This window comes from Arachis hypogaea, chromosome 20 (assembly GCF_003086295.3).
Source record: "Arachis hypogaea cultivar Tifrunner chromosome 20, arahy.Tifrunner.gnm2.J5K5, whole genome shotgun sequence".
In the NCBI taxonomy this organism is placed as follows: Eukaryota; Viridiplantae; Streptophyta; class Magnoliopsida; order Fabales; family Fabaceae; genus Arachis; species Arachis hypogaea.
This window is the reverse complement of record NC_092055.1, coordinates 172,020-188,266: the sequence shown is the minus strand read 5'-3', so window position 1 is coordinate 188,266 and position 16,247 is coordinate 172,020. Positions and strand designations below refer to the sequence as shown.

General features: G+C 34.7%; 3 protein-coding genes across 6 annotated transcripts; all 3 read left to right on the top strand.

Moving 5' to 3' along the window:
• Window positions 1-867: 867 nt before the first annotated feature.
• Window positions 868-6,685, top strand: LOC112784758 (mechanosensitive ion channel protein 10). Its single transcript, XM_025828077.3, has 5 exons — window positions 868-2,373; window positions 5,364-5,487; window positions 5,586-5,879; window positions 5,958-6,160; window positions 6,238-6,685. The coding sequence occupies exons 1-5, from the start codon at window positions 1,136-1,138 to the stop codon at window positions 6,509-6,511; spliced, it is 2,133 nt and encodes a 710-aa protein (XP_025683862.1). The 5' UTR covers window positions 868-1,135; the 3' UTR covers window positions 6,512-6,685.
• Window positions 6,686-9,125: 2,440 nt separating this feature from the next.
• LOC112782429 (cadmium-induced protein AS8) lies at window positions 9,126-11,160 on the top strand. Of its 4 annotated transcripts, none has more exons than XM_025824801.3 (4): window positions 9,126-9,390; window positions 9,710-9,956; window positions 10,145-10,405; window positions 10,937-11,160. In XM_025824801.3, the coding sequence occupies exons 2-4, from the start codon at window positions 9,716-9,718 to the stop codon at window positions 10,945-10,947; spliced, it is 513 nt and encodes a 170-aa protein (XP_025680586.1). In that variant the 5' UTR covers window positions 9,126-9,390; window positions 9,710-9,715; the 3' UTR covers window positions 10,948-11,160. The 4 variants fall into 4 exon arrangements, with proteins under 4 accessions (XP_025680586.1, XP_025680584.1, XP_072086257.1 ...); XM_025824799.2 differs by having other exon boundaries at window positions 9,183-9,463; XM_072230156.1 differs by having other exon boundaries at window positions 9,221-9,390; window positions 10,145-10,366.
• Window positions 11,161-11,817: 657 nt separating this feature from the next.
• Window positions 11,818-14,861, top strand: LOC112782428 (MOB kinase activator-like 1B). Its single transcript, XM_025824795.3, has 7 exons — window positions 11,818-12,015; window positions 12,531-12,579; window positions 12,738-12,846; window positions 12,978-13,071; window positions 13,783-13,916; window positions 14,016-14,179; window positions 14,451-14,861. Exons 1-7 carry the CDS (start codon window positions 11,876-11,878, stop codon window positions 14,523-14,525), a joined length of 765 nt encoding a protein of 254 aa, XP_025680580.1. The 5' UTR covers window positions 11,818-11,875; the 3' UTR covers window positions 14,526-14,861.
• The last annotated feature ends 1,386 nt before the right edge of the window (window positions 14,862-16,247 follow it).

The window sequence follows — 16,247 nt, the reverse complement described above, 5'->3', positions numbered from 1 at the left end:
TTTCTAGACCAGCAAAGATTAATGCTTATATATAGTGCGATCTGAATGACGTGTGTAGTATGAGAGACTGAGGTTGCAAGTGTGTCAATGTTGGAAGAGAATATTGGTACCTTCTCCATGATGTGAATGTTCACTAAAAGTAGAGAACATAATTGGTTATTTCTCTTGTAAAAAATATAGGTATCAATATACTATCTTCTAATTTATTGCTGGAGCCGCAAGCACAGCAGTAGTAAAAAAAAAATTAGGAGAAAGTGGTAAAATATAATTATGAATTATGATAAATTTGAATAATTGAGGTGTATTTTTTTTCAATGGACTTTGAAGTCTAACTCAACAAAAATTAACAGGAGTTAGTAGAGTTTTTGTTAGTTTTGTAGCAAAATTAAAATTTAATATATAATTTTAAAAATATAAATATAAATAATTATTAAATATTTAAAATTTATTATAAAAAATAAATTAGACAAAAATTAAATACTAAATTATAGATACCATAAAATTCACCTGATAATTGGTGCAAGTATAACCGATTACATTTAAATATAGATAATTCAATTACTTATAATTCTAAATGATTTGACCCATTGTGTGGGTGTTAATTACATATTGGTCATACAATAACCGGTCTACATATATGCTTGTTTAACAGTTTAAGGCTTCAAATATATATGATAGATGATGTTGATGTGACATGTGCGTGTGTTAATTGCTTTGCCACTTTTTAAGAATTTCTGCATCATGTCATTATGGAGGTTCTCATCATGCGCATGATGATATGTGTTGAGACATTAGTGTCCAATGTGGTGTTTTCTTTATTCCTTGCAGAAGCTCTTTATCATATCATGCCAATGCGCGCACTAAGGTATAATGGCACTTTCTGAAAGCCCCAACTCATGCAAACAGTAACACAAGTCAAGTTGCAAACCGTTTCTGCTGATCATGTTGCTCACATGCTTAATTTATCTGTGACAACATTAGTGTCCAAACAATTTTGCTAAACTAAAAGCTCCATATTTGAAATTGTGTTTCTATAAATAGACGTCCGTTTGGGTAACTAGTGTATTCATAGTTTCATACCACTTATACGCAGCTACTCCTATTTGTTTCTTCTATCTCCCTTACCTCAACACACATGGATGAAAAAGCTAAGTCCTCAGATCATGTTGCTGTCACCATTGACCAGCACAATAACCATCCGAAAACCCCTTCCTCTTCCTCCGTGGACAACAAGCCCCCCAAACAACAACCCTTGAGGGTCAAAACCCTTAATCGGCTCAGCTTCTCGAAGCCCAAATCCAGAATCCTCGAGTACAATAACTACTATCCCCACCACCATCTCGGCAGAAAGCTATCAAGCATTTCGCAGGAGAACAACAACGACAATAATAATGAGGACGTGGACGAAGATGAAGAGGAAGAGGAGGAGTGGTGGGACGAAGAAGAAGAGATCGAGGAGGAGGGTGAGGGAGAGAGGAATAAGTTGCAGGAGAGGAGGAGGAGGAAGAAGGTGAGGTGGAGGGTAGTGGTGGAGTGGGTGGTGTTCCTGAGCATAGCAACATGCTTGGTGTGTTCGCTGGCAATAACGAGGATAAAGAAGATGCACATGGTGGGTTTGGAGATATGGAAGTGGTGCTTGATGGTGATGGTGACATTCAGCGGGAGGTTGGTGTCGGGGTGGGTGGTGGGGGTGACGGTGTTCGTGATAGAGAGGAACTTCATGCTGAGAGAGAAGGTGCTGTACTTCATATACGGGCTGAGGAAGAGCATAAGGAACTGCATGTGGCTAGGGCTGGTGCTTCTTTCATACTGGAGCGTGGTGTTCGACGACGTGCAGAAGAAGAACCACATGTTCCTGAACAAGGTGTTTCAGGGACTGGTGGCAGTGCTGGTTGGGGCCATCATATGGCTCGTCAAGATTGTTCTGGTGAAGATGCTGGCATCCTCTTTTCATGTGGCCACCTACTTCGACAGGATGAAGGAGAGCGTCTTCCATCACTACATCCTCGACACTCTCTCAGGTCCGCCCATGGAGGACGCGGAGGAGATACTGCAGCAGCACCGCCTGCTCACGGGAGGCGGATCAAAGTCGATGCCTGCCAGGAGTAGGTTGAATAAGCTGAAGGAGAAGCAGGAGAGGTTCGGGGGTTCCAGGAGGATTGACATGGAGAAGCTGAGGGAGCTGAGCATGGAGAGCACTGCATCCGCCTGGAGCGTCAAGAGGCTCGTCAACTATGTTCGCTCTTCCGGCCTCTCCACCATCTCCAGGACCGTCGATGATTTCACCACCGCCGAGTCTGAGATCAACAGTGAATGGGAAGCTAGAAATTGCGCTCAGCGGATTTTCAACAACGTCGCCAAACCTGCTGCCAAGTAATAAGCTCATCATGCCATTTCTTCTTCTTTATTGCTTCTTCCATCTCAACCTCCCCAAACAACTAATTCATCACTAACCTCATCAATCTACGTATGTTAAACCTATTACATGCTAAAAACTACGTAACACAAGATAAATATACACCTCAATGCTCTATTTTTATAAACGCCAATCCTAGGGGAAAAAATAAATTTATTTTAACCATAATAAATCAATAATAAATAAAACAATTTTAAACTATTTAAATCATTTTTTATTATTCATCAAATATTATCGTTTTACAAATTTATTCAAAGATAATAATTAAAAATATTATATAATTTAATATATTTAATTAATCTATTTAATATAATATATCAGCATTTTAATTATTATGATTTTTTGTCGTCTTTATACACATACATTTTCTATATAAATAATCTTCCTTCGACCACATTAGTAAAGTTCAAATAAATGATGATCTCATAAATGCTTTTCCTTCCAATGCAGCATTAATATGCTTCTTCAGTTCATAGTTGACAATTAATTTGTGAAGATTACATACATTCAGTACTCTCAAACTACTACTACTTTGATATTGATTATTAATTTGTCAATGGAATTATCGTGCAACTTAGCCTACTACTCCTGGGAGAACTAAATATTTGATAGTATATATTAATAATAAATTTTGGTCTTTCATGATTACTTCTTTATTTATGTATATATATATATATATATATATATATATATATATATATATATATATATAAAATGTTAGACTAATAAATATTTATGCTTATTTATTTATTTTCATATTATTATTATTCAATTGCCTTGAGAAAATGCTAGGCATTTAGGGTTTTTGCCTTGGTCAACATTACCCCTCATTTTATTTTATCTAAAAAGTGGTCGTCTTTTACCATTTTTCAAAAGTTTTATTTTTAGGCTATCAAATTATTTAAATAAATAAAAAATGCTATGTGATCATAAAAAATTAGTTACTATTTATATATGTATTTGTTAACTCATTTTTTATACATATTTGTATTTTATATTTTATATCAATAATTAATTTAATAGTTAATTTTTGTGTGTGTACATAATATGATTGTAGATAAATATTAAAAAAACAAAAGTTAATTGAACACTTAAAATAATTCAAATGTAAAGTATTATATAAGAGTATATATTAAATTAAGAAGCTACGACAAAATTCTATAATAATGATAAAATAAGTGTTGATCCAACAATATATTGATGTAGTTATTCAAAATAAATATTTCTTCTCATATAACATTAAAATTACTTGAAAAATATAATCTTATATAGAAGGTTAAAGTCATTTCTTCTTAACATGTCAATAAGAAATGATATATTAATCAACAAATAGTACAAGTATATATAAAGTAAAGATTCAATCATATGAATATGAATATAAATAAACAGTAAAAGAGAAATATTACAACGTCAGTAAAATTTATTATTTTTTACTAACCGATTTTGTTAGAGAATCAATTAGAAGTATAATCAATTAGAGCTAACTGATTCTAAAATAGGAAGTTTGTTATAAAAAAGAAAAAACAATCACACTACTCCTAATTTTCGAATTTTAAAACTAAAAATACAAAAAATTGACTTGAGTTCACTCGTGATGTAGTTGGTTTTTTAGATTTTTTTTTAACTAACAGTTAATCATTAATATTTAAAAATATGGACTAAAAGTATACTATTAGATTATTAGATTAAAAAAATTAGATTAATAGTTTACTTCTCCTTAAACTTTTCTCATAAAAAAATATTTATTCCTATTTATTTTAATCGGCCAATTAAGTGGAAAATGATATTTATACACTTAAAAGGGTACATTTCAATTAGACACCACTTTTACATCAAAGTAATTGTAGATTTTACTTAATTTTTACTTGTCTATATACATTTATAATCTTAAAATCTAAAAAGTAGGTAAAATTTAAGTATGGTAGATAAATATGATGGGGGAAGAGAGCTGAAGCTTGGGGAAAACGTGGTGAAATTCAGTAGGTGGTGTGTGATATGAGGACAAGACTAAAAGTGTAGGGTGGAACTAGTTGTGCTAGCCAGACTGTGATGAGGCTCACCTCACATCACATGTGAGAAAAGGGTGAATTGCTCTTGCTATTGCCTCTTTATTGGAGCACAATCATAGAGAACCAACCTTCTTGGTGGCTTCAAAGTTTAATTTACTGGTTACTCCTGTGGTCCTTATTTTTTATTTTGTCGTATAATCCCCTGAAATCTTATTAGGTATCTACTCAAATGAAGATGTTAAAAACATCTTCTTATGTTTAACATCTTCTTATAAAGAGTATCGAGGAAGATAATACTTTTGTAACATATCAAAATCAAACCCTTCAATTCATCATCTAATGGTAGAAAAGATACATCTTCACATAAAGACAATTGTAACATCTTCATAGTAGTATCCACCATCTTATTAACCCCAGAAATTGACAGCATAGGCGTAGTGCTCTGTCACCTTCATTCCATACTCTGATCTAATCCACAATTTTGCACTAACATTATCTTATATAGTGTGTATATATATAAAAGCCCACTATGAATATATGAATATGATCCATGTCAACGGACCTAAATCCACATGGTTCCAGCAGACAGCATCAACCCTTGACTTCTTCCAATCTTTTTTCTTTTTAATCCTTAGTGCGCTGAACCACTTTAATTTGCATATGATCCATCACTAGTCCTAGTTCGCTCCAAATGACATGACAAGATATCCTAATATCATCATGTTGACTTTTGTGCCTAATTCAACAAATAATTCCAGTCCAACGTGTTCTTTCTATATAAGCATTATAATCCATCCATCAAAGGGGCCAGGGATTTACTTGATCTCTGTATTTGCACTACGTATCGTGGGATCCCAACATGTTATTAGCTGCATGCTATGGATGTAACTATTATATATACACGATGAGATGTGATTGGTCTTCATAATTTATTGAAGGTACATTGAAGAGGAGGATTTGATGAGATTTCTGAAGAGGGTTGAGATACATACTATATTCCCTCTCTTCGAAGGTGCCCTTGAAACAGGGAAGATCAGCAGATCATCATTTAGAAATTGGGTGGTAAGAATTAGAAGCGTGTTGTTATTAATTATCATAAATAATAAATTAAGTTGATAATGAAGAATAGTACGTATGTATATATAATTAATAATGTTCAGATTCGAGCATACTACGAACGAAAGGCACTAGCACAATCACTGAATGATACAAAAACAGCAGTGCAGCAGCTTCACAAACTAGCAAGCGCGATAGTTAGTGTGATAATAATCATTGTGATCCTTTTGGTGATGGGAGTGGCTACGCTCAAGATCATATTCTTCTGCATGACGCAAATCGTGTTGATTGGGGTTGCCTTCCAAGGTACCTGCAAGACCGTCTTGGAGGCCATCATCTTCGTCTCTGTCATGCATCCTTTCGACATTGGAGACCGCTGCGTCATTGATGGTGTTCATGTATATGTCGTAATCATCGTCATTTCATTATTATTCTTCTACTATATATATATACTTACTATATGTATGTGCATGCAGATGATTGTGGAAGAGATGAATATCTTGTCAACAGTGTTTCTCAGATACGACAACGAGAAAATATACTACCCTAATGCAGTTCTGCTGAATAAGCCAATCAGCAATTTCTACAGGAGTCCGGAGATGTGGGACTCAATTGATTTCACCATTGATGCTTCTACTCCCATGGAGACTATCATTGCACTCAAGAAATCAATACAAATGTACGTATCTCAATGTATGTTATTCCTTCTATCTTAATAATCACATTATCATTGCTAATTAATTTGTGGTGTTACAGTTACATTGAGAGCAAGCCAAAGTATTGGAATCCAAAGCACAGTGTGATAGCAAAAGAAATACAGAATGTGGACAAGCTGAAGCTGTGCTTGTGTGTGCAACACACAATCAATCATCAGAACTATGGCGAAAGGAGCATTAGGATCACTGAGCTCCTCTTGGAACTCAAAAAGATCTTTGAGATCCATGCTGTCAAGTACAATCTCCTCCCTCAGGAGATCCACATTACCCAGATGAACATGGAAAATAATGGCAGACTTGTCTTTCAATCATGATCTGATGAGATCGGACATACCATACCAACTTCCGTCTCTTTTCGTTTCATTAGTATTTCTTGCTCTAAATCTTGCAAATTATGTTCCTTTCAAACTCCATAAAATCTTGTGTGCTTCACTTCATGTTATGGTATTAACTCATCATTAAAATGGTACTTTGTACATTGTTTATTATTATTAGTAGTTCATCAATACAACTCGCTTATCTTATCTTATAGGAAACATTTCAAGTGCATCGGGAGTACCAGTGCACCAGTTGTTTTAACCGTTGATCTGAATTATAAAAAATATATATAATATATATTAATTGAAATCAACAGTTAAAACAACTGGTGCACCGGTACTCTCCGGTGCACTTGAAATGTTTCCTATCTTATATATACTACTGTATTGTGCTCTCTTTCCGTACTTTGATACATGTATGCATTGAACCTGCTATTAGCGGGAGAAAAAAACTAGAATTAACACATGCAAGTACTACTTGTTAAGTGTATGGATGTAAGTACAAGTGATAAAGGTTAGTTAGGCCTAGTTAAGCATTGGTTAGCTCTCTAGTTAGTTTCTAATTCTGTTACTCTGTTAGAGATATTTTCCATCTATAATTTAAGTCTGTTAGCTCCCAACTATATATAGTAGTGCTTGTGCTACTGCTCACTCACTTGTATTCTCATTACTTCTCAATGCATATTCAATTTCTGTTTCAATACTCTTCTTTCTCTGTTTTCATCAGTATTGTTCATTACAAGATGGTATCAAGAGCCAGTCTTGGTGAATCTCTTTGAATTTTTTTCGTTCTTGTTCATTCTTTAAGCTTTTTCTTCTCTGCCACAATCATGGCAATCATCGTTGCTGGGTCTCAATCGACCAAGCCTGCTCCCGTCCGATTTCTGAGAAACTTGAAAATAGTAACTTCAACACATGGCGTCACATGGTGTGATTCAGACACTGGGAATGGAGCCTCAGTCAACCATCGTCCAATTTGTTAATATAGAAATTAGTCTGAGTGATATTGTAATTATCAAGAAAATTTATTAGTTAACTAGAATTGGTTAGTTTTTTAATGGAAAGAACAAGACTTTTCATACAAAGTATACTTTGGATCCTCAATTCTAATCATCATAACAAACATTCTGGATCCATTCTTTCTTGGTGGTTCAAGAATTAAAAGTTTCAAATTAAATTAAAGATTATTAGTAATGACTGGAGGTACGTAAATTTATTGTGCAAACCTAAAAAATATTAGTAATTTTTAAATTGTTTTTATTTATAAAAATTAAATGAAGGATATATTAGTGATTAATGTAGTACATAAACATGTTTTGAAAAGAAATTATTAACAAAAGGACTAATCAATCTCACGAAAATAAATATTAGGGGTTGAAATTGATTTTTTTATTAGGGCCTCGTAGTCCTTCTAAACAATTATCAGAAGCTCAGGATAGGTTTTCACTCTACTATCTATGATAAGAAAAATATGTCATTGAATTCCTTGAACGATGGGCCATGATGATTGCCAACCATATGCCAACTCTAATTATGAGTTCAGCTAAGCTTAAAAGCTCTTCATATTCAAGACTTTGTGAGAATCCTAAATTGTACAAGTTCATTGTGGGTGAACTACAATACTTGACAACTACAAGATCTAATCTTATGTTGTGAATAGAGTTTAACAATTTATGCATAATCCAACTGAATTGCATTGGAAATCAGTGAAGAGGATACTCAGATTCTTCATATGTACAGTGAGTTAAGCGGTGATTTTTAACAAATGTATTGACTATTGAATTCTTGCAACTGCTGATGTAGATTGGACTAGAGACATTGATGATCACAAGTAGGAGTTTAACAGAAGCTGAATATCGTGTTCTCTGCTCAGCACAAACAGAGATCATGTTCATCCAATAGCTACAAGAAGAGCTGAAGATATATTAACAAGTGCCACTTAACTAGCTATTATGACAACCAAAAGGTTTGTCTCTTTGCTGCAAATTTAGTTCTATATAGTAGATGTCATGTAAGCATTTGGAATTGAATTTGCATTTCTCAAGGGACTTAGTAACTCAGGGAAAGCTTCAAAGCTATTCATTGTGCATATCCCCTCACAAGATCAAATAGCAGATACAGTAATTAAGCTTTTTATCACAAAGTTTGTTTGACAAATTTAACATCGAACTTACAGTGTGTGATAACTCCCACTTAAATTTGAAAGGGAGTAGGATTGTTAAGGGTATAAACGTAATTGCAAGTGATAAAGGTTAGTTAGACCTAGTTAAGCATTTGTTAGCTTTCTAGTTAGTTTCTAATTCTGTTAGTCTGTTAAAACACACATTACTTTACATACTTTTAATATATAATATATTTTTTTATACACGTAATATGATTAATTTAATATCTAAGATCTAACAAAAAAAAAATATTTTTATTTATTCGTCATGGTAATAATCTAACAAAATAAATAATTTAAAATTTTTAATATATTTAATATGAAGAAAAAGTATTTTCTTTTTTTTTTTTTTTGGTATAAAGTGTTTCTTTCTTGGGGGAAGGGACAGTGGGAGGGGGTGGTGGGCAGTGGGCTTATATGAAGTTATAAACGGGCTGAACCCAAGTCCCCAGTGCATTTGTCTTTTTACTTTTCTACTGAAACGTGCATAAGTTTAATTTAGTTTTCACGGTTATTATAAATAAAGAGCAAAATCCAAAAAACATAGCCATTTAATTTTAGGCAGAACCCCGAAGCTAGTAAACTACTCTTAGCTGTGATGTATGCTGTAAGGCTGTAGGAAGAAGTGAAGAACCCAATGCCCCAGATAAGCGACGAATAAAGTATAAACCACTGCGCCTGCAACGCTTTCCTTCCTTCAAACTTCAATTTCTTGGTAATGGCTACTACCTCTTCCTTCCTTCCTTCAGTTGATGCTATGGCTACCTAAGACACTTTGGAAATATAAGGTTTTGGTTATATTGCTACTCTCTAATATGTCTCCTCATAATTACTGCCAATCATTACCCATTTCCCGAGTTATTCAGTTATGTCGTTATGCTGTTTGATCAATGACCTAAGTGGCTTTTTGTAAGGATCCATTCCTTAATTGCAAATTACAAAAATAACATCTGTATTCATAGACTCTTATTTATTTTTCCAATTCCAACTTATGGTCTAGGCTTAGTAATTTCTTACGTTGCCTCTGTTCTCAGCTCCAAATGATTATCAAAGGATTGTTTAGAAGATATAAGAGATGGAACCCTGTTCATCCAACTTATGGTGCCTTTTGGGGAATGGGAGTGGGTGTTGGTTGTGGAGTCGGATGGGGTCCGGGGTTCGGCCCTGAAGTGATAGGCTATGTTGGATCTGGTTGTGGCATTGGATTCAATGTAGGCTTCACTCTCGCTGGCTTTGGTATTGGCCTTCCTGCAAACTTTATCTTTGAAGCTCCTTATAATGGTAAAACCTTTGTCAATATGTTCAACCATTGCTTTTTTTTCTCAAATTGCAACTTCATGCATGAGTTGTCTAAAGAGTTATAATTTTGCTGTATGCACTTGTGTATCATCATTTTCTCAGTTAGTTGATGCAAATAAACTGTAGTCTTAGACTCATGTACAGAAAACTTGAACTTCTTTTTAATGCAGTTATCATGGCAACAAGAAATTCAGCATTAGAGATAGCACGATCTAAGGGTTTTAATGCACCATGCAATGGCTGGACTATAAACTTATCTTGTGTCTTTGACCTCCAAAGGGAAGCTAGTGACAAATTACGTCACTTTAGGGAAAGGCGTTTATCAGTCAAGGGATTTGATTTCTTGAGCATGAAAAATGACTTATCATTGCTTGCTACATCTGCCTGTAACAGTATGCGCACATTCCATGACCAGCTTTCTTCTCGTAGGGGTATCACGTTGCCTCTAGTTAATTAGTTCATTTCTTGTCTTGATTGTTCATTTATTTGTCCTCCTTTTGGAACTTTGGTCATATGCATTGATGTTACATGTTAGTTATGCCTTTCTTTCATTGCTCATTTTTCTTACTTCCATTTTTCATGGACTTATAAATCTCTCCACTTCCTGGATGCTAGCTGGAGTGACTTTGAATTGCAATTTCAGATTTTATACATCAGAATTTATGGTTTCACACTTTGTCTTATGTAGAAGATTCTGTTGGAATTTTGCTGCAATATTGTAATTTAGGCATATCATATATTCCTGCTGACATAGTATAACTTGGAGAATTTCTGTCATATGATGTGGTCTTAACTCTTCAAGTGTCTGGTTTGAAGGGAAGTTGTATATTTTTGTGGATTTACAAGAAGCGTCTGCATATGATCCTTTCATCTCTTTGCCCCTGAACCTTAAATGTGTAATTTCAGTAGTTGCTGTTGGCTAAAGAGAGTTAACTTGAACCAATTGCGTATGTTATTTGCAGGCAAAGATTGATTGGTTCGAGTTCCACAACTCTCAGCATGGTGGTTACAACTTTGATGGATCATTTCAATTTTTTTTTTTAACTTAATAGCAGGAAAACCAAATGTCTTATTTTGAGGTATATTATTATGTTTACTGTCTTGTTTGACAAACTCAAGTTGTATATTTAATATTGTTGTCAAATATATTTCTTATAGAAGGCTATGATCCTAAATTTTCAACCAACATATCCAGAAGGGTAAAGGGACTAGCATTCGTTTCCAACTTTCCATCAAGACTAAATGATATAAGGTTAAATTTATCAAGTCGGATGTCGACCCAGTATATACTTACTATACCTTGAGTAAGAAGTAAACAGTGGGGTTCCCCGTTCCCCCCAACCCAAAATATGATTCAAACTTGGACAAATTGAAGAATAAACAAGAATGTTATGCATTAACCAAATGGATTTTATATTTGCCAAGGCATAGGTGGGTGTGGTAGATTAGCCTATCTGAAACTTACTTTCAAGACAACTGAAGGAGATGGCCTCATTCCCACTCTCGTCTAAGTGGAATCAGTTAGGATTTAGCAGTATGCTGCATTTGATATCCCAAGTCCACATTAGCAATTATTCTTTAAAGGATATTTCATATTTGACAATTAGTAGGATGAGGGGAGGTGAAACTTTTTTATATGAATAAAAAGAAATTAAATTATCTTTTTATTTATTTATTTCTGTAAAAAAAAAAAAAAAAAACTGAATTTTCATTTTAAAGATTTTTCGTGTAAATACTAAATACGTGTGTCCGTATATGAGATTGATATATGTATAAAGAAATGAAGTCTGAATGAAAGAAAATTAATATTTTATGTTCAATAATAGTTAATATTTTATGTTCCATAATCAAGTTTTGTTTGTAGTGATTAAAATGCTCATAATATAGCGATTATGTTGTGAATGGTTTTTATTGGGAGGCGAGGATTCCAAAAGCAACATCAGGCGAACGCAATCGGTCAAGGAAGAGCAAACAACATCTCTCGGAGCCTGAGCCTGAGCCTGAGCCTGAGCCCAGCCATGAGCCTCTTTGGTCTCGGCAGGTGAGTCATGCCTCTTCCCAACTACTTCCGGTTCATATTTCTCACGTTTCCTTCCCCTGTTCCCCCTTCTCATCTTTTCGAATCTATGGATTATTATTCATCTATGATCTGATCTGTTCTAGTTATCACCTCCTTTTCAAACTTTTACCATTGATCTTCTCTCTGTCTCTCGGATCCTCTTGTCTTCCATTCTCTCTCTCTCTCTCTCTCTCTCTCTCTCTCTCTCTCTCTCTCTCTCTCAATCCACTCTCATCTCATCTGACAACCCAATTTCGCAACGCAATCCAATTCCACCTGCAATTTCTATTCTTCCTCTTTAAATGTTACTGCTTTCTAAGGATTTCTTTGTCGTTTCGGATTAAGCTGGAATTGTTAACTTGTAAGTTGTAAGCATGAATAGTTAGTTAGTTAGTTATAACTTACAAGATGCCAATCAATATTTCTATTAATTCAATCTAGGTTTATTCTCCTCGATGTTTTACTCATATATTATTCGATCTAACAAATTGCAACAGAAACCAGAGAACATTCCGCCCCAAGAAAAGTGCACCTTCTGGGAGTAAGGTTGGTCCCTTATGTTGAAGCAGTAATATCTCCTCTTTTTCTTTAGAACTGTTTCGGAACTGGATGATGCTGACTCTGATCAAAATTGAAATGCATATTTCTTAGGTCGTTAGGACACAATTTATGAATTATGATTCTTCTCTTTCTTTGTATCACAGGGAGCACAGCTTAGACAGCACATTGATGCTACACTAGGTAGTGGAAATCTGAGGGAAGCAGTAAAGCTACCACCTGGGGAGGATTTAAATGAGTGGCTTGCTGTTAACAGTAACTATCGTTCTCTCTCTGTTGCACCGTTTGGCGCAGTATATTTATTTTGCAGTTTCCTATTGCCTATCATTGGTTCCTTGTTTTCCTGATTTACCTCTCATACTATTCTGAAATACGTCACATTGCAGCCGTTGATTTCTTCAACCAGGTCAATCTTCTTTATGGCACCCTCACAGAGTTTTGCACTCCTGAGAATTGTCGAACAATGTCTGCTGGTCCCAAGTATGTTATAGCTAACTGACTGCTCATTCAACTAACGTGGTTGTGTAAAATGCAAAATTAAGATTAGAATATTGGATTTGTTATGAGCTTAGATCACGTCTTAAAATTGAGAATTTGAGTATCACTTTCTTACCACTATTGAGGTTTCCATTCCTTGCTGTATGCTTCTAATCCTAATAATAAGTTTCTGGGTGAAAAATCAGCCAATAGTAATTTTTTTTCTATATTTCTCATACCTTTTCATTATGTATTGTTATTCTTATTCATGCCAACTGCGGTTTAAGAATCTACCCAATATTTAATAAATTGAAATCAACATAACTAGTTAAGTAAACATAGACATGATTTTAGGAACTGAGCTGGAAATGTATGATCCTATATCCCTGTGCTCCTCATTGCAGCTGAACAGGCTAATTAGGCACGTTTTGTCTTCCATTGCTCAAGATTTTAGTGCTCGTCGGCTTTTTTTCCCTACTTTAGAGCAATATAATTTTTCAACTATATTCCGTCATGCAGAGGAGTTTACCATCCGTGAATTTTGGGCTTAGATTTGATCTTTATTGGGTTATATCAATTTTTTGCATTTACAAGTACTTTTCGTATAATTAATCAGCATCATTCCATTAATGCTAATGGCAATTCTCGCAACTTGTATTCATTCTGTAATCATATGTTTAGTTCTCATGTTGCGCTGTTACATGAAAACTCCAGGTATGAGTATAGATGGGCAGATGGTGTACAAATCAAGAAACCTATTGAAGTTTCTGCTCCAAAATATGTAGAATATCTAATGGACTGGATTGAAGGACAGCTTGATGACGAGTCCATATTCCCCCAGAAGCTTGGTAAATATTTATTTTCTTTCCAACAGATTCTTAGGTTCTCATAATCAATATTTATTTATTTTCATTTCATGTGTTGTAATAACCCATGGATTCATGTAGGTGCACCATTTCCTCCCAACTTCAAGGATGTTGTGAAGACAATATTCAAGCGACTGTTCCGAGTATATGCTCACATATACCATTCTCACTTTCAGAAAATTGTGAGCCTCAAGGAAGAGGCCCACCTAAACACTTGCTTCAAGCATTTTATACTGTTTACCTGTGTAAGTCTCTTATATGTTGAGATATTTCTTTGGCTGGCCTTTCATTTGATCACAGGTGTGAACTGCCGAGCATTTTATTTATTTATTTATTTTTTATTTTTTACTGCAGTAGCCATCTTGATAGTATTAATAGAGTTAATCAGCAAATTGATATGATAATATTATTAATGTTCATCAGCTAGTTGTTATTGGTTTATCGTCATCTGGTTTAGAAACTGTTTCTAATTGTTAACATCACAAGGTTATTAAGGGTATTTTTTTTCCTTGGCAGGAATTTGGTTTGATTGACAAGAAGGAGCTGGCTCCCCTTCAAGAGCTCATAGAATCCATTGTCGTACCATACTAGATATGTGAAGAGGGTTGAACCGCATCTTGATAAATCATTACTGAGAAACATAACTTAATGATTACTTGTATTTTTGTGTTAGATATGTTCTAGCAGAGATACAGCAGGTCTAGTTTATCCTTCACTGCCACAAAACATGAAATAGGCAATGGATTATGCATACTACTGATTGTATGTTTCTTACCGAAATATTGTTAGTACTTTGATCTTGCAAGGCTTGTTGCCGGAATAAATCTCATTGCTAACATAGCAATACGTAATGTGTATGAATTTATGGATTTGAAAAATAAGAAATCACAATAATAACTAGAACAATGCTGTAATTTCTCTGATTTATTTATTGGTGTAATTTTCTGTTTTGTTTTTGCCCTCTGAAATCAGAATTGTTTTAGGAATGTGTAAAATATTACAATTACAATATAGGAACTACAAGAATTTTGGGGGAGCTAGAAGAGTGTCTTCAGATGAGGGGAAGATTACGCACATTATATGTAATATGGGTATGTGTCGCAAATTATCTGTGACAAATTTCTAGTTTTCACTATTCAATTAATCTTAATGTATTCTAAAATTGGTTGATGAAGGAAAGAATAAAGTATGTTAAGGAACTGCCTTTTACTGTGTATGATTGAGGGAACTCCTTACAATTATACAACAATTGTATGGAAGAGAAAAGAATAATTTGCTTGCTCATTTTATTACATTTGATTTCGAGAAACCATTTCATCATACAAGTGGACTTGTTTTTACTTAGATATATATCCTACAAGAAACTAGCTAGCGTGTCGGCTGTGGAGAAAGCAAAAATGGAAGAAAATTAAAAATTCATGGTTAATTATGTAGACTCTCACTTTCAATTTCACTTTCACCCTAAAATTGAGTTCCATCTGTTAGCATGATCGTTCTTCTCATATCTTGAAGCTGCAAAGGCAAGGGATACTGCATACTAGAGTTGCAACAAAGAACTGAACATTCGCAAGAAACTCAGTCATAAAGAACTAAGGCGGTCATCCCTTGAAGTGTTATGGCGATGGCACTGTGCAGAGATCAAGCGGGAAGCTTGTCGGGAAGAGGGCCACACCCCAGCAATGGAGGATAGGATGCAGAGGCCTATGAGGATTGAGGAAGGCTGGGGTGAGATGGTAATGTTCTCCCAAGAAGCAGAGTAACAAGGGAAGAAAGGGAGGGTGGCTGTGCAAACTGGGAAACAAGAAATTGTGTTGTGTATGTTCAGCTAATATTCATGAATAGCACAAGTGAATTTACGTGCATGGCCCCGTCTTTCGTTTGTATAATTGGCAGCTTCGGCCATTGAGTTTGGATCTCTCAACAGCTCATTTGATAATTGATAGTATATGTGTATTATTATTATTATTTTTTTAAGTAATACTGGTTTTCTTATAAGAAGGCAAGGAGCTGTTGTGTCAATTTCATTAAGCAAGGTTTAATCAAGATATACCAATAGTTGAAAAGAGACTACTTTAAAACAAAAGGGTAAATAACTCTATAAATAAACAGATTGCCATTGATCATCAATAAAAAGAGTAGGTGGAGTCACGTGCTGGCTTCTGCATTGCGGTAGCTGTGTTGGGCGAGAAAGAGCGATTCAGCTGCATGTGTTGGGTCGTTGAAAAATATGTGGCGTGACATGACGAGAAAACAATATAATATAATGTACGTACAAGTTAGACTAGTAATAGTAGAGGTTGGTGTTTGACTACT